Source organism: Suricata suricatta, chromosome 5, assembly GCF_006229205.1.
Source record: "Suricata suricatta isolate VVHF042 chromosome 5, meerkat_22Aug2017_6uvM2_HiC, whole genome shotgun sequence".
NCBI lineage: Eukaryota > Metazoa > Chordata > Mammalia > Carnivora > Herpestidae > Suricata > Suricata suricatta.
In genome coordinates, this window is record NC_043704.1 from 117,781,878 (window position 1) to 117,808,454 (window position 26,577).

The window sequence follows — 26,577 nt, forward strand, 5'->3', positions numbered from 1 at the left end:
ACATTATGCATCTATGGACCTATGAAAGAGAAATTACTGCAAAAGATGTTCCACAATAAAATAAGTGCTTTTGTCATTGTTGTTTATATTTTTCCTCACTCAAAAATAATTTTAAAGAAAATAAGAAAAATATTAGAGATAGGTAAGAATGCTTGATACTCCTAAAAATAAAAAGAGAAAAACTTGAGAAAAGCTCAAGGAAGAAAACATTTGGAGAATATTTTATTCAACTTTGCTTTTAAGCTACTTTCCAAAGTGGCTTCTTGGAAGAGGTCATAAAATTGATAACTGTCTAACAAGATTTAACAGGAAGAAAAGATGCAAATCACTAACATTGGGGGGAAAGATATAACTGCAGACTAAGATACTGAAGATATGAGCAACTGTATGCCAATAATATGAAAATTTAGATGTAACAGCAAACACAACTTACTAAAACAAATATAGGAATAAATAGAAAATATGACTAATCCTATATCTATCAGAATAATGTATCTGTAGTTAAACATCTTCCAACAAGGAAAACTCCAAGCCCAGAATTCTTCTAAGCTTTAAAGAACAGGAACTTGTTTTTATCAAACTTCAGTAACTTTAACAATATAACCTGGTAAAGACTATGCAAGAAAGGTGCAGTATAAGATAGTCTTTTGTGACAGACACGAAAATCGTAAACACAATAATAGCAAATTAATTCTAGGATAACACATTATGACCAAGTAGGGTTTATTGAAGGAATGCAAGATTGTGTTAGCATTTGGAAATCAGTTAATGTAATTAACTACATTAAAACAATGAAAGGAGGGGTCCCTGGGTGGCTCAGTCGGTTAAATATCCAACTACGACTGAGTTCATTATCTCATGGTTCATAGGTCTGAGCCCCGCATCATGGGATTAAGCCCTGCATAAGGCTCTCTACAGTCAGCACAGAGCCTGCTTCAGATCCTGTCTCCCTCTCTCTCTCTCTCTCCTTCCCCCTTTCACACACTCTCTCTAAATAAACAAACATTTAAAAAACAATAAAAGAAAAAGCACTGTATGATCATCTTAATAGATGAAGAAAAAGCATTTGATAAAAATAAACACAGTTTTTGATTTTTAATACTTATTCCTAATAGACTAGGAATAGAAGGAATTTATTTAATCTGTTTAAAGGGTTTCTATGAATTCAGTAGTGAAATCTTGAAAGTTTTTCCTTTAAGACTGGGAATAAGGGGCGCCTGGGTGGCTCAGTCAGTTGAGCGTCCAGCTTCAGCTCAGGTCATGATCTCACGATTCGTGGGTTCGAGCTCCGCGTTGGGCTCTGTGCTGACAGCTAGCTCAGAGCCTGGAGCTTGCTTCCGGTTCTGTGTCTCCCTCTCTCTGACCCTCCCCTGCTCCTGCTCGCTCGCTCTCTCTCTCTCTCTCTCAATCTCTCTCTCTCTCAAAAATAAATTAAAAAAAGAAAACATAAAAAAAGACTGGGAATAAGACAAAGATGATCCATCATCACTTATTCTGCACTGAACTGGGTGTCCTGACAAGTGGAATCAGACAAAAAAAAAAAAAAAAAAAGACGCAAAATGTATAACAAATGGAAGGAGAAAAACAAAATATCCTTATTTGAAAACAACATGATGTGGAAATCCAAATAAATCTACCAATAAACTATGAGAATTATTGAGTAAATTGAGTAAGGCCCTAAATACACGACCAATAAAAAAGTATTTAATCTAGCAACAGTTAGAAAATGAACTTTGAAAAGGATACCATTTACAACAGTAACAAAAAAAAAAACACAAAAAAAAACAGCAAACACCTAGGAATAAATCTAACCAATAATATGCAAAAAATCTTTGTGCAGAAATTACTGAGAAATGAAAGAAAACCAAAATCCTTATAAGACTATGTGATGTTCACGGATTTAGGTTTCAATATTGTGAACATGTGCATTCTCTCCAAATTTCTCCATACATTTAATACAATTCCACCTAAAATGCCAGTGGGTTATTTTTGTGGAAATGGACAAGTGGATCCCTAGAAAGTTCAAATGGCAAGGTGAGCAGGCAAAAGTCTTAATTCAAAAACAAAGCACCGAGGCCAGGTGTTGACAAGAATGTGAGCCAACGGGGGCCGCTGATGGGAGGGGCAAACTGGAACTACCAAGCCGGGAAACCGCGTGGGACTGCAGACATGAATGTACAACAGCAAAATTTGTCATAGCCCTAAATGGAAAACAACCCACATGTCTATCAGTAGTAGAATGAATAAATAAACTGTGCATATTCATGTAATTTTAAAAATGAACTACTTCTATACACAACATGAAGAGTCTCACAAATGTTGTGTGAAGTAAAAGAGAACAAATACAAATGAATATATATTGTCTGATTCCATTCACATGAAACTGAAAGGAAGGTCACTGCAATGACAGAAGTGCTGATAGCAGTGACCTGGGGTGTGGAGTATAAGGGGGCAGGGAAATAAGTAATTCTGGGGTGCTGGTAATATTCTCTTGTTTAATCTTAAATTATAAATATGTGCTTTATACACTTTTCTAAGTGATTAAGCATAAAAAACATTTTTTAACATGCAAAAATAATCAGGAAGATTCTGAAGAAGGTAGAGCATGGGAACAATCTAGATCTATAGAATATTACAATGTATTCTGGATCTACATTAATTAAAAAGAGCATGGTATTAGAAGAAGAAGAGATGACAGTAGAAACAAAGAGCAGGCCTAGAAATGGATCTAAATGGAAAATGGAACTCCCGTGCAATGCGTATATAAACAGTTACTTCTAATTTTAGTCAGTGCTAATTTTAATAAGCTGAGCGACTAAATCAAGTTAAAATCCTGAGTTTTCCAAAGGAAGCAAATCTCCAAAGTGAATATTTAATATTGTGAGTCTCCATGTAAAATGTATAGGACAAATTCCCATTATGCCTCAAAAACCAACAGAAAAAGAAAAAAAACGGACTTACCAAAACTTTCTTTCCTTTAAATGTGAGTAATAGATTCAAGTCGGGGGTGGGAGCAGAGGTGAGGGTTGGGCAGGGATAACTGATTTTGTTGCTATCTGAAAAAAATTAACAAGTCGATCACACCCTTTTCTTTATACTCGGTATTGAGTCAGAGAGGTGTTTTGTTTTGTTAAACTAGTACAGGACTGTAAAGAAATCTATATCATTTTAAGTGATAGAAACCTTACCTCAAACCAAAAAGTGATTTCTTGGTCTTTTTTTTTTAAGTTTGTTTATTTATTTTGAGAATGAGAGCATGCACAAGCTAGGGAAGGCCAGAGAAAGAGAGAGAGAGAGAGAGAAAAAAAATCCCAAGCAAGCTCAGCACTGTCAGCACAGAGCCTGATGTGGGGCTTGAATTCATAAATCCTGGGGTAATACATGACCTAAGATCAAGAGTTGGACACTTAACCAACTGAGCCACCCAGAAGTCCCTTAGTCTATTTTTTTTTTTTTTACCATCGGTACTTTATTATGTATGTTCTACCCAGCAAAATTTGAAAAGAGTAAAACATACAAAAATTGGAAAGAAAGAAACAAATTCTCATTGTTCGTATATATGTGTTATCTATTCTCCTTAGGAAACCTTAAAATTGTCTACCTCAGGTACTGAGAATACAGGGGAAAAAATCGTATTTAAACTGGCATGTTGCAGAAAATTGGTAACAAATTTTCATCTTTTTGTTTCATTAAACATTAATCTACAAATTAATTTGTCATATCTTGTTTTAAAATTTAAATCCTAGTTAACATATACTGTAATAATGATTAGAGGAGTAGAACCTAGTGATTCATCACTTGCATATAACACCCAGTGCTCATCACAACAAACGCCCTCCTTAGTGCCATTTAGCCCATCCCCTCACCCAGCACCCCTCCAACAACCTTGTTTGTTCTCTGTCTTTAAGAGACCCTTATAGTTTGAATCCCTCTCTGTTTTTATCTTATTTTTCTTTCCATTCCCCTATGTTCATCTGTCTTTTTAATTCAAAACTCCAAGGGTAAATTGTGCTCTGGGAGAGGTGAAGCACAGATTAAGCAGCGTCATCAGGACGTGGCTTCTCTCTCAGACAGCCATTTCCCCTGCAATCACAAGGTGGCTCACAGCAGCTCCTGGCCTGCATTCTGCTTTCTCACACAGTGAAAAAGTGGGTGTGTTTGTCCCAGAATTTCCTGCCAAGATCTCACTGTACTTCTTTGGCTCTGAATGCACCACACCTATTTCTGCACCAGACATGCTGGCTAGAGAAATGCATTGATTTGAGTGGTTTAGTCCTAAATCATATATCCATATCTGAGTTATAGAAATGTCACCATGTGAACTGAGAGTGGGGAAGAAGAGGGATCCCAGAGGGAAATCGGGGTGTGACCACCAAGAAGAGACTAAAGGATGCTAGACTACAAAATGTCCCCTCTACAGTACTTAGGATGGAGCCGGGAGAAGAGGCTCTATGAATATAATTTTGCATGTGTTTATTATGTCAGAAACTGGATAGCTGGTATGAACTGAATGTTTGTGCCCCCCCACCCAAATTCATATGTTGAGTCTGACCTCCCCCCGCCCCCCATGTGGCAGTATGTAGTGGTGGGGCTTGGGAGCTGATTAGGTCATGAGCGTGGAGCCTTCATGACTGAGATTCATACCCTCATAAGAAGAGACATAAGAGAGATTGCTCTCTCTCTCTGCCATGTGAAGACACTTAGCAAGCAAGCTGCTATTTGCAAACCAGAGAGAGTTCTCACCAGAACCTAATTGGCTGGCACTTTGATCTTGGACTTCTCAACCTCCATCCACAACTGTGAGAAATAAATTTCTGTAGTTTTAGCCACCCAGTCTATTGTATTTTACTATGACAGGCCCAGCAGATGAAGACAGTAGCCAAATCTCAGTTTCTGCAAAAGTAAAGATACAATGAGGTAGCACCGTGTTTCCTATCCCTCTATTTTCTCCCATGGTTTTAAGGTTCTGGTGGTTATTTGGGTGACAGAGTTTATTAAGATGAGCAGGCCTAGAATGTGAAATGAGTCCTTAGGATAATTGATGATTGCTGCTGCTGAAGAAAGACCATCTTGTACCACAGGAGCTGTGTCTTTTTAATTCTTTATTTCTATTACTGGCTTTAAATAATGTTTCTGACAAGATTCTGCTTTTCTTTCTGTCAACTGCTGGTAAGCAGGTATTGGTCATTATTTGTGGGGCTGTAAATACATTACATGAAAAAATAATGAGTCCTTAAAAAGTCAAGAGAAATGCCTCCAGAGACATTTACCTAACATGGTGATTTATGTAGGTCTGAGAATGAAGTTTCAGAAACTTCCAAATGAAAATTCTGGAACATAAAGTCTCTTTCAAATGTGTGTTTGTGGTAGCCCCTGGACACATTTCCCTTTTACTTCTAATGTGGAAGCTGGAGAACGTTTTTCACATTCAACTTAAATTGTTTAGTTAATGATATAAGAATAACTCTTGGGAGCATCCCTCTGCATAGCGTGTTATTACTCCATTCCTCTGACTGAATTTGATGTATCTATTGTGTTCTCATTGCATAAACTGATTCCTGGGTTTAATCATTTTCTTTTTTACCAGCTAGAAACTGTAGACATTTAATGGATATACCTACATCAATCAATTTAATGAGTCTCATTGTCTGGGGTTTGAAATATACTGATCATTCTGATCTTGAAATATAACTGACACTCATTCTTATTCCAAGTTTTCAAGTCTTCCAAGTTTGTCCCTCCTGCCTGAGAAAGGTAATTTAGATAAAACTTTTTTTGAAAAGTTTTCAGGGCCTAGGAACTTATGCATCTACGGAGTCATGTCAGAAGCAGCTAAACCATATTTGCATCCTTTCCTAAGGTATACCTTAAGCAATCACGTAGTTTTCATTTTAGAACAAGTAGTAGTCTATCATTCTAGTAGGAATGTTCTATGGCAGATCATGCTGGTTAATATATCCAGGTGTATCTCTGGCTGCCTTGCAATTGGAGAGGAAGATGGGATGTTGTCATGGCTGCCACGTCTGTCACTGGGTAGAGAGCCAGGGTAGAGTCAGAGGGCCTCATAGAGTGGTCAGGGGGGGTCTGCACCCACCTCTCCAGAAGCTGCACACACAGATAAAAGAGAACCATCCACTCATCAAAGTAGTCGCAAAATAGTGAATTCAAACCTGAGTCATAATTAATGGTTTTTGGTTTCTGTTTTGTTTTCAGTTGTTTGAATTTATGAACTTCTTGGCCGAGAATGTCATCTTCTGTTACATGGGCCTGGCACTGTTCACGTTCCAGAATCATATCTTTAATGTTCTTTTTATACTCGGAGCCTTTGTATCCTTTGAAATACAGAACATGGAGTGATGAGGGAAAAGAACAAACTACTTAGTTTTGCTGATTATTCTGTTAAATTGTTAAAGGCGTTTCCTCAAGTTTATTGCAAGACTCAACTTCCTGGCAGATATGTAATTTATAGATAGGAGAGAAAAGATCCTCAGAAATTCAGACCTTTATTAAGTGCTTATGGTTCAAGATAAGAAGTTTGGAAAATACTGAGAGAAATAAAGGAGGAAAGCTAAAGGAGAATAGAATACTCAAAAATAAATATATTTTGAATATTTATTTTTAAATATTCTAAGTAAGTTTTCTAAATTATAAATTTACATAAAATATATCAACCCATTCTTTACAGAGATATACTTAATCTGCATTAGAGTATGTCAGAATATAGCTAATATTATTAAGCTTTAGATATATTTTCATTACAAGATAGTAAAATCTTTTTTCCAATGAGGACTTTGAAAGTAGGATACACAGAGTAAAAATCAGATGAAATTACCATTATGAATGTGCTTTCAATGTCTTAATCATTGTATACATGTAAATTTATTTTAATTAAATACCTCTTTCCTTTAAGTAAAATAACAGGTAAAATGTAGACCTAACTTTTAATGCAGAAGACTTTTGGAGTGCTAGGCCTGGGGTCTACGCATTCCCCAGTAGGATGGATGTCTGTCTGAAAGGACAGTGAGTTGCTAGGGATGTCCCCAAGGATGGCCAGCCACTGCTGTCCTTTCCACTTGGAAACTGGGCAGATGCCCCATCAGATCGCAGGCAAGTGATCTTGACGGCCAAGAGAGCTGACCCGTCTTCTGTAAGCCCTACTCCAGCTCAGCACCTGCGTTTGCCTCTGCGTTTGTCACTGAACATTCAGCTGAACTCCCCAATCTCATCCAAACCTGCATCTTAGATGGAAGCTCCCTCACCCCAAATAACTCTATCCCATTTAAGGACAAACTAGGATAGAAAGACTATCAAGGCAGGAGTCCTGGGTGACAAAAGGGGACAGATGACCCCCACCAATATTTTCCTAGATGTTAACCTACAAAGCTCGGACTTCAGCACAATGCTTCCTACAGCAGCAGCTGTGTTATACATCTAGACAAGCAATGCCTCTCAAAATCAAATCAACTAAAAGAAAAAAGGAAGTGAAGCTTGCTAGATACAGGGAGTATAAACTGATGGAAAGTAAGATGGCAATCATGAGCAGAAGTACATTTATCATTTCTAAAGTGCTTCTTGAGAAGATAATGCCACAGCCTCTGAACGGTCTCTGCCTCACATTTGGCAGCAGAGTTGAGCAAAGAGTCAGTCATCAGCAACATAAATGTGATGAGAAAATTTCCAGTGATTGAAATGGTATGGGGCTAACAATTCTAAACCAAGTAGATGTTCAAAGAAAAGCAGAGTTCTCTATTATTTCTGGAATGGAATTGACGTTTAAAGATGAGTTTTGGCAGAAAGTTGGACATACACATATTGACATATTTGTCCCTGTTTTCTGGGTCATAGAGAAGCTTAAGAACATAACAGTGACAGCTCAAGGACTCACACCCTCAGTTGTAGCATTTTCCTCAACGTTTCCCTGTGCTTATCTATAGCTGGCAATTTTTCTGGCCAGAGCCTGCAACATATACCCCCTCTCCTTCCTCCTGAATCTGGGCCGAAAACAGAAGATCCCCTGGAATTTTCAGCACATGATGATGTTTTCAGGTATGTGAACTGTTATGTGTTAGCATTACTGTTGTCTCATACTTTTGCAGCACGTGGGAAGCGGAAGACATTGAAACCTCCTGGTTCTTTTACCTCCATGGCATCTACTACTTTTGACCCCATTGTTACCTACTGCCATGCTGGTATTCTATAAGTTCTGAGCAACAGGCGGCTTTCTATTTCCAAAAAGAAAATAAAACTGAAGTATCTGCAAGAAACTGACCTAGAATAGGTGCTAGACTTTCCCCAGACGTATTTCATATCAATTTTCATATCATGGAATTTGCACAGTTCTTTCATAAATCACATACTTGAAGGTAAACAGTGTGCAAATGGTGCCACCTTTATCCAGCAATAAGACTTCTCCTTAGAGAAGCACCTGGGTGGCTCAATAGGTTAAGTGTCTGACTTCAGCTCAGGTCCTGATCTCACAGTTCATGGGTTCAAGCCCCACATCATGCTCTGTGCTGACAGCTCAGAACCTGGCACCTATTTTGGAGTTTGGAGTCTGTGTCTTCCTCTCTCTCTCTCTGCCCCTTCCCTGCATTCTCTCTCTCTCTCTCTCTCTCTCTCTCTCTTTCTCTCAAAAATAAATAAACATTAAAAAAAGACTTCTCCGTAGAATCCCTGTTCCTTTCCTATGTAAAACTCCAGGAACTTCCCGTAGTTAATACACAAGTGAATCATATCTAAGTATGTTCAGTTATTTGTTGAGAAAATAGGTAGTAATTGTGTACTCTCCTGGTACCCAGAGCAGTTCTAAACCCTGGTAGATGTAACTGATAAGCTCTTTGCTCTCAATAAGCTTATGTTCTACCTATTTAAACCATGCTTGAAGATACCTTATTCCAAAAGAAAATAAACCAAATGAATTTTCTAACCCCGAACTACTCTGGGAATTTTAATTTCTTTCTGTTCGATCAATTTTCCTACCATCAGTCTTTCCTTATTCAGAAACCTTTTTCCTTACATGCCTTCTATGTGTGAATACACTTACATTACCCTCAGGGGCAGTTCATGAGAATATATGTGAGAGTATAATAAACACTCTTAGAATAGAGCAAACAAATAAAATTTGGGATATACAAGGCAATATGGGAAAACTGAGGGAAACTACTCACTATAGATCAATTCTATGAATCATATATTAAACCACTTTATAGATGGAGAAACTAAGGTTCAGGACTTCACAGAGGTTATGTAACTTGGCTAAGGACAAAAGCATTTCTAAACTCAGGTCTGTGAGACTCCACCTTCAGTTCCATTCTAGCCTATTCTACACAAAAAAGGGTTGGTAGTTCCCAGGTTGAGAGTGAGTTATCAAGTATGGGGTGGGGGGGGGATAAAGATCCAGAGCTTAAAATTGCTCTTGTGTAGGCCTCTGACCATGCTTCCCTCCAATTCTGTATATGCCAGAGTGAGAGAAAGAGTCATAAAGAGGGTGCGTTCAACTGACAGGTGAGCTTTGACTTAGAATAGCAAGGAACTTTGGAAATGAGTTGACTTCTATTACAGGTAAACAAAGACAAGTTTGATCATTTATAAATAGGAAGTCAGCACTGGTTTGCACTTTTGCAACCAATTTCTGGAGCTGGAAAGCACTTTTTCTTCCTTCCCATCAAAATATTAGCAGTTTTCCTCCAGAGAATAACTACTCTGGCTTATCTTTAAAACTTAAGTATTATATTTTAAACAACACTTTATTTCACAAAGATCACTTCTGAAGAAGGTGTGAAGTTTGGGATAGCCATATTAGGGTGTGAAGTGCCTGCCCAGATGGCCACCTAGCTTGATGGTTTCTCCAGGGTTTGGTACCTTCTAGGTTTGCTTAGCTTTGGGAGTAGAGTTGTGTTAAAAACTGAGGCCAGCAGTATGGTGTATATGACTCAGGGATGTGGGGAAGCCAAGATTTTTTTAAACTTTTATTTTTTAATTTTTTAATGTTTATTTTTTAGATACAGAAAGAGCATGAGCAGGGGAGGGACAGAGAGAGAGAGGGAGACACAAAATCCAAAGCAAACTCCAGGTTCTGAGCTGTCAACACAGAGCCTGATGCAGGGCTAGAACCCATGAACCATGAGATACTGAACCACCCAGGCACCCCTAGGAGGCCCAGAATTTTTTGGTATCCTTATGATATTCTAAGGCCAAGAATCAGCAAACTATGGCCTTTGAACCAAATATAGCCCACACCAATTTTGTAAATAAAGTTGAAACACAGTTACACTTTATTGTTTCTGTACTGACTTGTCTATTTTTACATTACAAAGGCAATTGAGTTGTTGCAACAGAAACCACATGGTTCACAAAACTAAAATATCTACTATCTGGCCTTGTTCTAAAGCATCTTCACCCTCTAAGGGCACAACAATAATCCCATCACATGAAGGAAGTTGATAATATCTGAAGATGCTAATCAGCTAGTTCCTATCATCAAAAAGACCATCATGCCAAATTTTCAAGACCCCTACTGTATATGATTACAATCCAGAGAGTAACACTCATTGTCTTCCACATAGAGCATCTATGTCATCTGCCAGCCATCAGTCACTCACTGTTAGCAATTCAGCAACTTGACCTCAAAGTCAAAGTGGGATTCTTTTTATAAATTTGACTAGATTTTTTGTTTTATATGCTGTTCACATTGAGGTGAATCTGAACAAAAAACAGATTGGATTACTTATTCTATTTTTAATGCCATTTTAATTGCAAGTTAATAATATTGATGATATTCCCCAGTATGATGGAAAAAACATTGGATTTTCCACTTAAAACTATCTTCCTAGCTTTAAAATGAAGAAATTGTAATGTTATATGCTTATACAATGGAATCAAAGATGTTCAACTCAAAAGTCACTGGCTCAGTGACCAATCGCTCAGTCGGTTAAGTGTCTGACTTTGGCTCAGGTCATGATCTCATGGGTTTGTCAGTTTGAGCCCTACATAGGGCACTCTGCTCTCAGTGCAGAACTCACTTCAGATCCTCTGCCTCCCTCTGTCTATGCTCTTCCTCCGCTCACTTTCTCTCTCCTCTCTCTCTCAAAAAATGTTTTAAAAATACATTTTTTTAAAAGTCTTTCTGAGACCTTTTATGAGCAATGTTTTGAGACTCAGGTACAGAGCAAGGTAGGATAGGCATTATTAGTCTCTTATTGCAGATTAAAAAGAGAGAGACAGACAGAGTGAGGGAGACATAGAGAGATTGGTTATCTTGCTCGCAATCTCACAACCAATTAGAGATGAAAATGAGACTTGAACCTAAGCCTCTTGACCCCTAATTTAGAGCCTTCTCACCTGCATGGTACTACTTTAGATTTAACCTCAAGGTCAAGAGAATTAAATCAAAACCATGCCCTTCCTAACATAGGCCAACCCCAACATGTCTAACATGTCTCTCATGCAAACCCAGTCCTCAGCCATTTCACAACAAATCAAACCTTTGGGTGACATCCCTCCCAGCCATTAGTTCAGGTTATACACTGTGCCTACTGACCCCCGTCGGAGTATAGGAAGCACCGGGTGAGTTCACCACGTGCAGGGCAGTATTTTTCTTCAGGAAAGAATGCTCCAGACTCAGCTTTGATTTTCTGTGTGAATTCTGTTATGTTCTACCTTTACTTAGGATCTAAAGTTTTAACTGTATTTTCCGGGAAATAAAAAATTTAAAAGGTCAACTTAAGGTAAAATATGCCAGAGGATGGGGTAAAGAAGCAGATCACATAACATACTGTCTAGCATTTTCAGGGCGAATGACAACACCTGCAGAAACCAGAAGAAAAAGCCAGTCCCCTTAAAGGACATTTGCTTTAGGGGAGCCTGGGTGGCTCAGTTAGTTAAGCGTCAGCTCAGATCATTGTCTCAAGGTTGGTAAGATTGAGCCCTACATCATGCTCTGTGCACTGATTGCAGAGCTTGCTTGGGATTCTCTTTCTCCTTCTCTCTCTGCCCCTCCGCTGCTCGCTCTCTCTCTCTCTCAAAAGATTATGTAAAATAAAATTTAAAGAATATTTGCTTTTGAACATAGCCTAGTGTTCTTAACCATGCCTAGAGTAGTTTCAGTTATCCAATAAGAGGTATGGCTTTAGTAGCCCTCTGGCAGAGTCCAGTTGTCCATGCTTCAATAATATGGAGACTTTCTTTACATAACTCAAAACATTTTTCAGCGCCCTTTAGAGATTGTAAACAATAACCCTTTTTTAAAATGGGAGTATGAACTTATTTACACATTTACTCATTCACAGTCTCCGGGTATTCATTTAGCAGACATTCCATGACACACTCTTGGGGAGGTATTTAGGTGAACAAAGACAAAGATATAGACTCTGCCCTTAAGAAAATTGCAGCCTAGAGAGAGTTTGGCTTTGTGTAGACTAAATTTGGTTCACTAAGACAGTACACCTCAGGTGGTCAAAATCTAGTCAAGGGGCATCTGGGCGGCTCAGCCGGTTACATGTCCCATTCTTGACTTTGGCTCAGGTCATGCTCTAGCAGTTTGTGAGTTCAAGCCCCACAATGGGCTCTGTGCTGATAGCGCAGAGCCTACTTGGGATTCTCTCTCTCCTCTCTCTCTCTGCCCCTACCCTTGCTCATGCTCTCTCCCTTTCTCTCTGAATAAATAAATAAATTTTAAAAATATTCAAAATCCAGTCAAATCAAAACTAGAACTTTGTCTTAGTCAATTATATGTATCATCTAATAAATCCTTTTCTATCATCTTTATCCTCACCTTATGCACACCCTTTTGGCACTGAGCAGCAGAATAGCTGGCAATGCCTGCCAAATGAAAGTGGATTCACTTGTAAAGCCAATGAATCTTACGACTCAGGCTTCTTCATTCACACAGACCCCTTCCAGGATTCCGGGAGGGACCTTAGAAGTATGTCCTAATGGTATATAAAGTTGGTAAAAGATATTCTTTATATTATTTTTCTTAAAAAAGGTGCCCCAGATATATAAATTTCCCCTGGAGATGAAAGTGTACGCAAGGATCCCGCTCTTTATCACTCATCTCCTGGCAGTCAGTGGGGCCCGCAGTGAGCATTGAAACAGGGCTTGAAGCTGAGTAGATAGCAGTGTTTTTGAGTAAAGTTCATGTTCATGGGTGATGGTGCCACTGCTGCTGCCACCCTCTACCCTGGCCTCCACCTTTTACCACTACACCCAATGAAACTGAGTGAAGCAACTGTCAGAACCCAGACCGACTTCCTCACCCCGCACAGACTAGTAATCTACGCACACAAAGACTTGGAACCTGAAAATGAGGAATGGCCTCAAGTTCAGTAGTGCTCTCTCAGCCTTGGAAAGCTTTCAGTAATGCAGATTCTCTTTCTGGTAGCTAGGTTGCAGTTTAGAATCAATTGGGGGAAGTTTACCCTGAGACATTTTTAAGGCCTTCTTTAAATTCAAGGCCAGGAGTTCGGAACTGCTTTGGTGTATCGTGTGACACCCAGCACAAAGGGCTTAAGAGGAATGCTAAGCTCCCCTGAAACTGTTCCTGGTGCCCTCGTGCACAGCCCTAGTTAATGCCGGGAGTGAGCTGCGCCACCCCAGCTCCCATTTCCCTTGAAACCAAAGAGGCAGAGTTCTGTGGTTTAAATTAAAGGAGGAGATGTGCTTCGCACAAATTAGCTTTCCTATTGATGTGGTGCATATTACAAAGATCAGGCCTCTTGTTTTAATTCAAATCCATGTGCTGCAATTTTTATTTAATTTAAAAGTAAATAAGAGCCAGGAGTTGCTGGAAGGAGGGGAAATGCCAAGCCCAATTGAGCCCTGGCAGCCTTCCTGAAACCAGTGTGACTTGGAGATGACTTGGAGACTGTAGCCTGCTGGGCTGCACAGACTCTGTGTCCAGCTGCTCTGCTCATCTGAACAGGAGGGAGTTCTGGAAGTGCTTGAGCAGGGCAAAGGAGCCTGACAATATGTCAGAGAACATGCTTCTCCAGGATGTCCATTTCTTCTCTTCTTGGGAGAGACATTGAAACCTGATGTGTGCTATTGCATGAACTAGGAAGAGTTTTAACCAGGACAGTGTGGCCACAGTTTACCGATATAATATAAAACCTCATCCATGAGCTTATACTGCCATGAAAACAGCAGCACTAGTGTCTCTAGGCTTTGCTGCTTAATGTTGTTGCTCACTTGGTTGTCCACCAGCGCTCTTTATTAGCCTTCGAATAGCTGCCAGCATCAAAAGATTAAGAGAAGTCATGGAGGAAAAACTTAAGAGAAATTTTCCACTAGTATTCATCTTTTCCCCTCAATGGTAAAAAGACTGCCACTGTTATTCAAGTGTTGGGGAACACTCTGTTCAGCAGCTCACAAAACGGCAGCATTCTACAGAAGAACGACTTAAGAACCACTGTCTAGTGGAGGAGACCACTTTTCTTCATGTCCTTTTGGGGAGCAACTAGTCATGCCATGGTCAGAGCCAATTTGAGACTGACTCATAAGTGGCCTTACCCAGCTGACATATCAATTGCAGCCAAGAAAATAAGAGGAATTAATGACAGTAAAGAGCAAAAGTCATTGTCTCAGCAATGCTTAGGAACAAGAATCTGTGTCTATTACTACCCAAGCTAATGGAACGCCAGTAAGCTATCAGGGATGCCCCGCAATTAACAGCCACGATGTGAAGGGACACTCCCATGCTCTCTTGATCCTTAATAATGAAAAGTCCACTCCTTCGACCAGCATTAGCATCACTGGAGAGCTCCTTAGAATTACTGAATCCAAACCTGCCTTCTAATAAGATCTCCAGGTAAATGATGTACATATGAAAGTTTGAGTAGCACATCTTAGAACATAATCACAATGCATGGTTTTCTGTTCTGAACCTCTTTCTTCAATCTATTCCTTCTACCTTATTCTGTTTTGCCTTAGACCCTCCTAGGTACCAATCTTCTTATTCCTCTGTTCGCCATCTGGTCAGCATTAGCGATACCCTGCTATTGAGTTTCTTCCACTTCCTTGAGCTTGCTGGAATCTTCCCCCTACTCACTCAGGCTCTCCCTTTGCTCAAAACCCTTGTCCACCCACCTTCACTTTTTCAACTAATTCCTTTTTTTCTTCAGGTCTTGGCTTAGATATCACTTCCTGCAGGAATCCTTGATAACTCCATCTGGGCTGGTCCCTCTTATCTGTTTCCGTAGCACCCAATACTTCTCTCCTAGTATCCTTCGGATTCTACCATGAATTTTGGTACAACCTACCCAACTAAAATTGTACATTTCACTAAATTGACCACTTAAGGACTATCTGTTCCTGTTCTGTCAGCCCTAGGAACTTCTAATTCTAGAATTGGTCCCATAGGCACCTCTCAAACCAAGCTTACCTGGTTCCACAAGTGGGAGCAAAGCAACAATAATTTTAAAGAAAGAGATCAACAATTAAAACCTTTCATTTTTTAAATGAAAGAAAATATTTTCACCCTTCCCTGAATGTTAATAACAGTAAAAATTGTTAATACTTCACAAAAATACCATTTGGATTTGAGAGTATTTTTCAAATCTTTGCTTGTTTTGTGTTGGAGGGATGGATATGTTTGTTTCTCCATTAAAAAACTAAGATCTCTCAGGGCACCTGAGTGGCTCAGCTGGTTGAGAGTCCAACTCTGGCTCAGGCTGATCTCTCAGTTCGTGAATTCAAGCCCCATGTCGGGCTCTGTGCCCACAGCTCGGAGCCTGGAGCCTGCTTTGGATTGTGTCTCCCTCTCTCTCTGCCCCTCCCCTGCTCATGCTCTATCTATCTCTTTCTCAAAAATAAATATTTTCTAAAAATAATTGTTTTAAATTAAAAAAACCCAAGATCTTATTAAAAACCCTGAGACTTACATGAGCCAGGTGATTTGAATCAAGATCAGGCTGACTCTAACTTCAGCTTGGGAAAAGATTTCTTTAAATGTATATAGACAAGGGTTATTTGAGAGTCAGAGCCCTCTAAGCAACAGGCTCTTTCTTACCTTCCCCCTTCCCTTGTTCATAATTCCAGAGACAGACAGCCTGGATGTTGTCAAGCATTCCTTGCCAGGCCTACCTCTTTGCAGGCCCCTCACTCAGAGTCCAGTGTTCTCTCACCCTCCCATGCTATATATCCTTCCTGCCCTGGCCAGATCTTGTGCAATTAATTAGGCCCCTATTTCTCCCTTACCAGTGTAAGGCCACTAACTACCTAATGCAGCACAGGCTCAGAACTTTTTCATTAGAGGAGATGCACTTCCCTCATCTCTCACTGCGGCCTGGGGTAGATGTTAGTGAGCAAAGTGGACAACTGATAAAGGTCTTCTGAGGTCTTCAAATGGGACAGAGTTAACCAGCTTATGCAGGAAATGAGACATGAAAAGTATTTTAACCAGTGAATCAAGCAGTCACAGAAAAAGTCACCTTGAATAATAAATAACCATGTGCACCATTGCTGTGACAAAGTAGACAGACATAGTAGGCCCATATGAATTGCAGATACCATTAAATCCTCATAGCCTCAAATGCTGAGAAAAGTTTATTTGGTTATGATGAATTCAGAACATCTGAGAACTAGTTTAGACCTGTAGCCAAACCCATAGAGTTGTTTTCTCCTATTCTTAGAGGTCAGAACATTATTCTTTCATTCTTCACTTAACTCCAAAATAAATTTACAATAAAAATTATCAGCTCTTGAATTTTTTAAGCAACAAATTAGATTCTGCCATTTGGCACACCACAATATTTTCTAAATATAAACTGCTGTTTTGGTGAAAGGCACTGAGCTCAGGCTTTCAAGCAGGTTCAGCCACAAGGAGCTATATGATTAACCTTCTCCAAATCTCAGCTCCCTTGGCTATAAAAGGATAATACTTACTTTAGGTGTTCAATGTTGAAAACCAAACTGGAAAATATATTTTAAATGCCCAGGATGGAACTGCCTAGGAAACACTCAATGGATGGCAGTTTCTATCATTTTCTTTAACCCCCACAGATGAGACAGCCATTAGTGCTTCACAGAGACATGATTCATATAAACTGACAACTACTTTCCAGAAAACCTCCTATCAGAGACTGAGATTTTAATTCCAAAAAATAGGTTTGACTATCAAATCGCTGCCAAGGACACCATCTCAGGCCAATGTGAAGTGTTAGTGACACACTCATAGAAGATAAGAACCAAGGCTTGTTTTTTCTTCTGTCCCTTCATTTCAGGACAGTCATTGACATTGTACCTTTCATTCTAGCAGTGACTCACTCCTGGCACTAAATACACAAGTCAAAATGCTATAACTCCATGTACCAGTTTTCATGAAGAAATGTGTCGTAGCCCCGCTCTGGGACAAACTGCCCCATGCATAATGTTACAATCTACTTAGACATTTATTGAGTGTGTAAAAGTGGCAAGACCTTGCAGATAACCCTATCATCCTATCTAGTGAGAGAGTGCAGCCAACGAGAGCATGCCAGCCCCTGAAAGACACTGAATGATGACAGGAGACAATCCAGAGTACCTGTCACCTCTCCCTGTTTCAAGGATAATGTCCTAGGATACTGAAAAAGAAATAATTTTATCATTTAATTCAGGAACTTTTTGTGTATGTTTCAGTTTTTTAGGATGTCCAGAATGTCAGAAATACCACAAATATCCGATTGATAATTTTAACCAAATTAACGTGTCCATTGAGGCAAACAAATGGACTACATTGTTTTTTTCCATTTTCTGCCTGAATTTGCTTACTAACTGCTTACTTGTTTGGGTATAATATAGATACAACCTTAGAAAACTATCAACACACATGAACTGAGTTCCAAACTGTATGAATGACTGTCTGTGGCAGGCACCAATCCCTCTAATTCTACCCTCAGGTTCTATGAATAGAGTTCAAAAGAAGCCATTAAGATTGACTCAAGCAAGTTATATGTGCAAATGAGCAAGAAACAGTTACTTTTAAAAATACTGGTGGTAGGGGTGCCTGGGTGGCTCAGTTGGTTAAGATTTTGACTTTGACTCGGGACATGATCTCACGGATCGTGGGTTTGAGCATGGTGTCAGGCTCTGTGCTGATAGCTCAGATCCTAGAGCCTGTGATTAGGTCTGGGTCTCAGTCCCACTGCCCGGTCATCCCCTGCTTTTGCCTAGAAGGCTCTTTCTTCCAAAAGCACCAGGAACTATTTTAGAAACCCGTGGTTCCATATGAGAAAAGAAGTAGACACCAGGGCAGGTGCGCTGCCTGTGGATGACAGCCTTGCCCTCCCTTTATAGGATTCCCATTCCACTCACCACCCACTTCCTTTAGTGTCTGAAAAGTATCACCGGACTTTCCTGAAGCTGTTTTGTAAATTCCACAAGTAAATGTGAAAGCACGCATGTTAACAATATTTTTAAATGCATGTCCTTCAGGAGGATTGTGTGCTATCCTTCAACAGATTTCTTCCTTCTGGTTGTTTTCAATTGTTTTCTTTCCAAGCAGGAAGCTAATTTTGGCTGCACAAGGAAATGGGGGTTTTGACTTGATCGTCTAAAGTGGGTCATTCTGGATTAAGGGAGACTGATGCTGAGAATAGGAGAAAGAGAAAGAGAGAGAGAGAGAGAGAGAGAGAGAGAGACAAAGATGGTGCATAAAGAGTAGGGGAAGGGGAGCAAAAGGCAAAGTATCTATTTCAAAATGTTATCTCAGATTGATCTTCTGCTTAGGAGAGGGAAAGAAATTTTCTTTTTTGTATTTTTCCCTAAAACTCAAATTTAAGATAACCATGATTTTTTAAATCTTTTTTTATAAGTTAAATATTCAATGGGGGGGTGAAACAGACTGATAAACAGCCATAACATTTATTACGTAACCTTGGCCACTTCATTCCTCCCAGCTCCTGTTTCTCGCCTGTTAAAAAAGTATTCTGTGTTGCTATAGGGAAATGTAGGGGAGAGAGGTAAGGTAGAGAGGTTTAGGATAAGCCAAGATACTGGAATTCAGAGACTCCCAAAATTCAGTGGTGGAACCACAGTAGTGTATCCTCTCTGTCTCACGTTACAGGCCAGGATTGATATTAACGTGGAAGCAGGGACAAAGATGCCTCTCCTCTGGATGGGTGATTCAAATATCACCAGGCTCTTTCCATATTGTGGCATCATAATTCCCTAAGTCAAGGATTCTAAAAGTGTGGTCCATAGACCAGCAATATCAGCACCACCTGGGAACGCATGTGAAATACACATTCTTGGGCCCCACCATAGACCCACAGAATTAAGCACTCTGGGGCTGAAGCTCAGCAATCTGGGGTTGAACAAGTGTTCCAAGTGATTCTGATATAGCTAAAGTGTGGGAATCACTGCTACAGGGAGTCCTTATGATTTATAACTGGCCAGTGGAAGGGGAAAGAGGGACTAGAGTAGGAACAACTGCTTCTTAAAAGGCTTGGGCCAATAAGGACATCTGTCACTCTTGCTCTCATTCCACTCATAACAACCTTCCATCTGGCTAAACCTAGCTGCAAGAGATGCTGGGAAATGTAGTTTATGCAGTTACAAGAGCATACCATGGATGATAAGAATAAGTAGGTTATGGTGGACAGATAGCCATCTTTGCCAAAATAGCCACAGTAGGAACGTTATCACCATTTATAACATTCCTCTTGTGGAAAAAGACAATGAAGTGTCTACCACTAGGGTTTCTCAACCCTATCAACTGTTGACATTTGGGGCCAGATCCTTCTTTTTTATGAGGGCTGTCTTGTACATTATAGGATGTTCAGCAGTACCCCCTGGTCTCTACCTACAAGATTAACAGTAGTGCCCCCTTTCCCCTAGTTGTAGACAATCACAAATGTCTCCAGACATTGCCAAATATTCCCTGGGGGGACAAAATCACCCAAAATCAAACCACTGGTTTGAACAGGAAACATAAAAGTTGACTTTTGAAATGCAACCTGGCCATAAGTTGAGTACTATTTGCCGAATATTGACTTTCTTCTGATCTCTGTTAGCCTTTCTTTTGAAACTTTCTGTTGAAGATTTCAGTTAGTGGCAAGGATTATTCCACAGTTTACTACCACATCCACCTTACCTACATAAAAATAAACTTGCAAAACCAGAGGCATCTATGCGTGTTGACTCAGAGCTGTGACAGAGCTAATCCTATTTACAGTACCCTTCCTGGGTGCTCAAGGCATTCAAAAACAAACTTTAGTTTATGCAAAAATATACCAAAGTTATGTTGCATTCCTTTCAGTGACCTTAAGTTTAAATGATTCAAGTTCAGGAAGAGAGATGAAGGAAAGAAAGTTCTGCTTGTTTAATGCAGACTTAGTTTCAAAAAAAAAAAAACTCCATTTATTTTTGAATGCAGGAGGCTTTTCCACTGAAACAATCTGTTGGCACCGCTTCCATGTGATGAAATGATGTTGAACTGAAAATGGAACTGTGTAGCAAGATTGTACTATCCTGGAAAATGTATTTTGAAACCAGACTGACATTTTTGCTGAAAGTGGTTACTTACCCTTTGCAAGGTCATGGGACTTCAGCAAGGGTAAAAGCAATACATAATTCAATTGTAGGTCCAAACTAGGGTTTGGTTTATCAGATTAATGATGAGAAAGTTTTGAATCTTTGAAATAAACCCCCTAACAGTACTCTAAATGAAAGGCGGGGAAAGGATTGCAATTGATTATATCCCAAATGGAAAGAAAGTCAGCAAAATAACTCAGCTTAGAGATACTTCTTTTAAGGGATGGGTCAGTTTCTCAGGGACATTTCTGCATCTCTGTCCATCTACTGCTCATTTTCTTTTGGGTTCCAGTTGTGTTCCAAAGGCAAAATCTGACCCTTCCCTCTCCATCCATTCATGGATTCATCCAGTACTTGAGTGCCTACATCCAGGAGTAGCACTGGGTATGCTTTCACTGAGCTCACTTTCTTATGAAGGGACATGGATCTTAAAGATTAAAAAATAAGCATGATAATTTATCTCAGGTGTTGCTAAGTGAAGTAAAAGACAGACAAAGAAGACCTTGGTGAAAGTGGAGGGTAATTAGATGGCATGGTCTGAGGACTGAGATGAGGGAGAACGGCCCTGGGCAGCCTGGGAGGAGGTGGAGGCAGGAGGGGCAGCAAGTACAAAGGCCTTGAAGCAAGAAGGCAAATTCAGTCAGGGTGCCTGTTGCAGTCAGTTAAGTGTCAGACTTTTTTCTTCAGCCCTTGTCATGATCTTGCAGTTTGTGGAGTCCAGCCCCCAGTTGGTCTCTGCTCTGACAGCACAGAGCCTGCTTGGTATTCTTTCTCTCCCTTTCTCCCTCTGCCCCTCGCTGTTCACACACACACACACTCTCTCTCTCTCTCTCTCTCTCTCTCTCTCTCTCAAATAAATAAAATAAAATAAAATAAAATTAAAATTAAAGAAATAAAAAATTCAAAAGCCTTGCTATTCAAGAGCCCAGCATGATCTGGCTCATGCCAGCCCCTTTGCTGCTTTTTGAACACACCAGACATATCCTTACCTTAGGGACTTTGCATCTACTGTTTCAGTAACATGGGATGCTTTTTTCCCAGATACCCACATGGTCTCTCCTCATTCTGTTACACTCTCTGCTCAAATATCACCCAGCCAGAGTGGCTTGCCTAACCACTGTGTATATATATATATTTCTTTCCAAGTAATCTGGAAGTTCCTTTAAGGGAGAGACTATCTCCTATTTGCCACTATCCTGTGGAGAAAGCAAGAAAGAGAGGAGGCAAGGGGAGGGGAAAGGAGAGGGGAAGAGAGGAGAGGAGAGGAAGGAAGGGAGGGAAAGAGAGAGAAAGAAAGAAAGTGAGAAAGAAAGCAAGCAAGCAAGAAAGAAAACACGAATACATGAATATCACCACCTCATATCTAGAGGGTCAAACCACTACAGTTATTCAATTTAAAAGTATTTACTGAGTTTCATGTTTGGGGTACTATGAGTGTAAGGAAGATGTAATTCCAACCTTTAAAAGATTAAGAATTGAGAGTAAATAACAAATTAAACTACTGTTCATTTCAGAATATCATTTACGAACACGAGTGCCGTGACAATATGATTTTATGGGATTTCTAAGAAAGAGAAAACAACATGGACTGGAGTGTTCTGAGAAAACTTCATGGGGGTAGAATATATGCAGAAAAAAGTGAAAAGGGTTGACAGTGGGGTCTTGGCACAGAGGGAAGAACAGCAAGTATTTATGGGAAGAGAGGAAGATCATCTTGTTGGTATGAAAATTTCTCAGTGGGAGAAGAGGAGGGAAAAGTGGGGTAAAGTTCTGACTGAAAGGTTTCTATGGGCTGTGGGAAGCCACCTACGGTTGCTGGGTCAGATCAGAACCTGATAAAGCTAGGTTTTGAAGAAACTGTTCAGAGGAATATAGGTAGTCTGGAAAGAGGAGAGGATGGAGGCTGTGAGGCCAAGGTACCAGAGTGTTGGCCAGCAGCATAGTCAGGGCCTAAGGTAATGGACCAAAGTGGTACAGTGGGAAGTGAGAGGAGGCTGAACTATCATGTAACCCATTCGCTACTGAATCCAAATCTCTAGAATGAGGACACTAGCATCAATAGTTACATGTTTTTTTTAGTTCCAAGCTGATTCTGATGTGCACTTCTACTTAAAGATCATAAGTTTCATCTTAAAACCTGCATTTAAATATGCGACAACCCAGATCCCAATGAGGCAACCTGCCTATGACCAGGCAACCTATTAAGAGCAGGCCTGAGAACAGATTCCAGGTCTCCTGATTCTCAATTTAAGGCTTTAAGAGTCTCAATAAATATTAAAGGGGCAGAAGCTAAACTTGCAGAAACAATTACTCAACCATCTCATTAAACTAGAAAGTATCAATTATTTTTCTATAAGTAATCTATAATCAAAAATGAAGAATATGCATGCATTCATTGACCAATATTTATTGAGCACCTATTATGTGCTTGCCATTGCTATGGGTGTTATGGATAAAAAACAACTAGCCAATTGCAATACAATGTCACAAGTCCGCTGATAAGGCAAGCATAGGTTGTACTAGGCATATAAATTAGTCCAACTCTTGCCCAGACCTCAGAGGAGGCTTCATAGAGAAATCAGTGGCTCAGCTGAGCTCTGAAGACTTCTTGGAGTTAGGTGAAGTCTAAGTGAGAGTTATATAAAGAAAGAACTGGAAAGAATTTGGATGAGAGAAAATGACTCAGGTATAGAAAACCATGTATGCAGGGACTTCTTTGATCCCACATTGATTACAGCTCCTTACACATTACATATCTGTTGACAATGATCATGATTTGGACCCTCATGAAGTTTAGAAGTCTTATTTTTTGCTTCATCAGACTATACATGCAAAGTGTACACTTTATACCTCTAATATACATTATCTCCATTTACCTATTAAGAGAGTCACTTTTGAAGGACCAGACTTCCTCATTATTGCATTTACCCACTGTGTCTTGGGGAATGTGTAGCGCATAGTGAGTGCTCAATAAATGTTTAGTTTTTGACTGTTGCTTTGTACTTTCAGTAAAAATGCCTTAGGGGGTACTTATATTCCTGTGATTTAAATGTAGCTGTATCTGACCTTCAACCATTCAGAACACATTTGCAAATTTATAGCAGATTAAGTTTCACTTTTGCTCTTTAAAGATAAACAGGAAGCTGCATGTTTTCTGCAGCAGGGGTCCTTGCTAGAAAGCTTTCCTTAGTTCAATAGTCTTCTATTGTTATGAATAGAACATCAATATAATTAACATAAGAATCCCTTAGAGGCCAATTTTAAATGAAACTACATTTAATTGCAGGTAGTTCTTTTATTCCCCAAGATGATGCTAAATTTCCAACTGGGTGTGTGAAATATGTCACATCTCTGCAAAGTAAGCCCATCTAAAATGTAATTCTCTACCCCCAATGGTAGAGAATCATTTCCATTAGTTGACAAAAGCAATGAGAAAAAGAAAAGTAAGTCCAAAGGGTCAATGTACCCATGAAACAAAACAAAACACAAGTTTTGACAATGAGTTTTGGATTTCCTGGTTTCCAAGCAAAATGGACGTGTTCTTTGGAAATAGTGTTTTGCTAATAGAAATTCCTAAGTCAATATTAATTTTTCATTTCTAGTATTTTGCTAATAGGTGAAGTAACTTATTTCAATCCTAAAGCCCTCTGTTTTGCAAATCCATGTTACGTAGATAAGACAGGTGTACACAGAATCTCCACAAAGCAAATGGACTGAATTGTGTCCCCTCAAATCCATATGCTAAAGTCCTAATCCCAACATGATGGTATTTGGGGATGGAGTTTTCAGGAGATAATTAGGTTTAGATGATGTTTTGAGTATGGGGCTCCTAAGATGGCATTACTGCCCTTAGAAGAAGAGACACCACATATAGCTTGCTTTTGCACAAGAAGGTAGCCTTCTAACAGCTAGGACCCACCGTGTTGGCAACCTGATCCCCGCCTCCAGAACTGTGAGAAATAAATTTCTGCTACTGCAGCTACTCAGTCTATAGTATTTTGCAATGGCAGCCCATATGGTATTTTATTATGGCAAACTAAGCACATGTATTTTGAATGAAGCAATGAATGACCATTGATTTGACAATAATCTAGGCTCCAAATGTGTGATCAATAACTTCAGCATCATAGAGGATGAGTGGAATATAGGCATTAGTTCTTTTCTGGAGTTCTAAAATAGCTTAATTTTGTCCACTTAGAACCCCACTTGTCTCAGCTCCATGCTTCCCGTGGTGTCAGGCTATCTCACAAGCGGCATGTGCCATATGTGGCACATGTGACCGGGGCTACAGACAGATGAGCCCTTCTCTAAAAACATCCTGCTTCCATGGTTTGTCAGATGGTTATCATATGGAGAAGGCATCTCCTTGTCAACATTTTGGAGTTTGGTCCTTTCAGCAATGTATCTCAAACTTGCCTCAAGTAAAAGGCAATGGCTGGATTTTTTCTTTTCTTTCTTTCTTTTTTTTTTTTTGTTTGTTTCCTTCAAAAATCTTTACATTGAATCTCCTGTAAATAGAAAGTTTTATGTGTAGGATAGGTCTCTTATGAAAGTTAGATAACAGCTATCTTTTGAGTATAGTTTTAAACCAAGAACTGTTCATGTTAATTTAGATTTAAGAGCATAGTTATGCTAGTTTAACATAACACATTATTAAACATATTTAGGAAGATAAATGATTGAGAACTTTCTTGCCCTCACTGTCTAACTTGAAAGAGTTTACAATAAGCTTGATATAACAGCTTTTTCTTTTATTCCAGTCCCTACTGTCTTCTTTCTCACACAAATTCAAAGTGAAACACACACATATTCAAAAAAATAAGAAATACTTAAAGTCTCATCACTTAATACTTCTAATTCTCGTCACCTATTTGGGGTAATGCTGTTTTATTTCTAGCAATGTGAGCTCGAGGAGAAGAGAAAATGAAAAGATCACCTTCTATCTGTAATCTTGTACTGTGATTAAACCCTGTGAGGAGTTCTACCTTGACCTATAAATTCTCTCCTCTGATTCAGAAGTCTGCTGCAAGGGGTTCTTTTAGTTTTTGTTCCCTAATGACACTATTTGTATTTTCTGGAGACAGCGTTATTAAAATACTCGCCAGTATTACGGGTTATTAATACCCCTACTCTTTTTGTCCTCAGCTGGGCCTGAGTGCAGGAACATCTCTGATGGGGGGACTTTTCTTCTAGAGTACAGGCATCTCAAGTGTTCAGAATTTCTGATGTATAAGGATTTTTTTATATTAATATCTACTTCAAATGTTATCTCCCTTATCTTCAGGCCATTTCCTTGTCTACATGGAAATTTAGAATAATTTCCTTCCTCCATTACATTTTGTTCCTTGAAGGTATTTTATAATCAGAGTGCATGTTCCTCTCTCTTTTGAGGCTTCCTTGTTTCAGGCAAAATATATTAAGTCTCTCTAGCCTAACCCTCTGTATCTTGTGTTATACTGCTTGTCTCTTGTATATTCATGGAGTGGAGATAAGAAAGGGACATCATATCTATATTGGAAAGCCAGGGATAAAACCAGGCTACAGTTTTCTTCATCCTACCCTGTGTCCAATTCCTTTTTCTTTTTTTTTAAGTTTATTTATTTATTTTGAGAGGGACAGAGACAGCATGAGTTGGGGAGGGGCAGAGAAGGAGAGGGAGAGAGAGAATCCCAAGCAGGGTCCATGCTGTCAGCACAGAGCCAGATACAGGACTCAAACTCACAAACGATTTGATCATGACCTGAGCTGAAATTGAGTCAGACACTTAACTGACTGAGCCACCCAGGTGGCCTCACTGTGTCCAATTTCTAAAGTTCCTTTAATGTATGGATAAAAATTTGGAAATTTAGATAGGTAAATATAATAAGTAGGCCATTGAAATCTTATGTACATGATTCAAACTTTCTTATAAAAACAACCAAATCCCTACCTCTTTGACTTATTCTTGTTGTCCTTATAAATGTTTATTTGACCTGTTACTTGATAACAAGGCCCATAAATGTCTTGCAAGTCTTGTGTTACCCAAGAGAGATCTTCCATTTTACCTTTTTTACATTACTGTTTATGCTT

At 39.4% G+C, this 26,577-nt stretch overlaps 1 protein-coding gene across 1 annotated transcript in view; it reads left to right on the plus strand.

Moving 5' to 3' along the window:
* SLC9A9 (solute carrier family 9 member A9) overlaps positions 1-26,577 on the plus strand; it is a 534,926-nt gene that overhangs the window by 303,894 nt on the left and 204,455 nt on the right. Inside the window, exons 10-11 of the mRNA XM_029940098.1 lie at positions 6,214-6,327; positions 7,935-8,046. Coding sequence (XP_029795958.1) covers positions 6,214-6,327; positions 7,935-8,046 — 226 coding nt within the window. The remainder of the gene's footprint in view (positions 1-6,213; positions 6,328-7,934; positions 8,047-26,577) is intronic.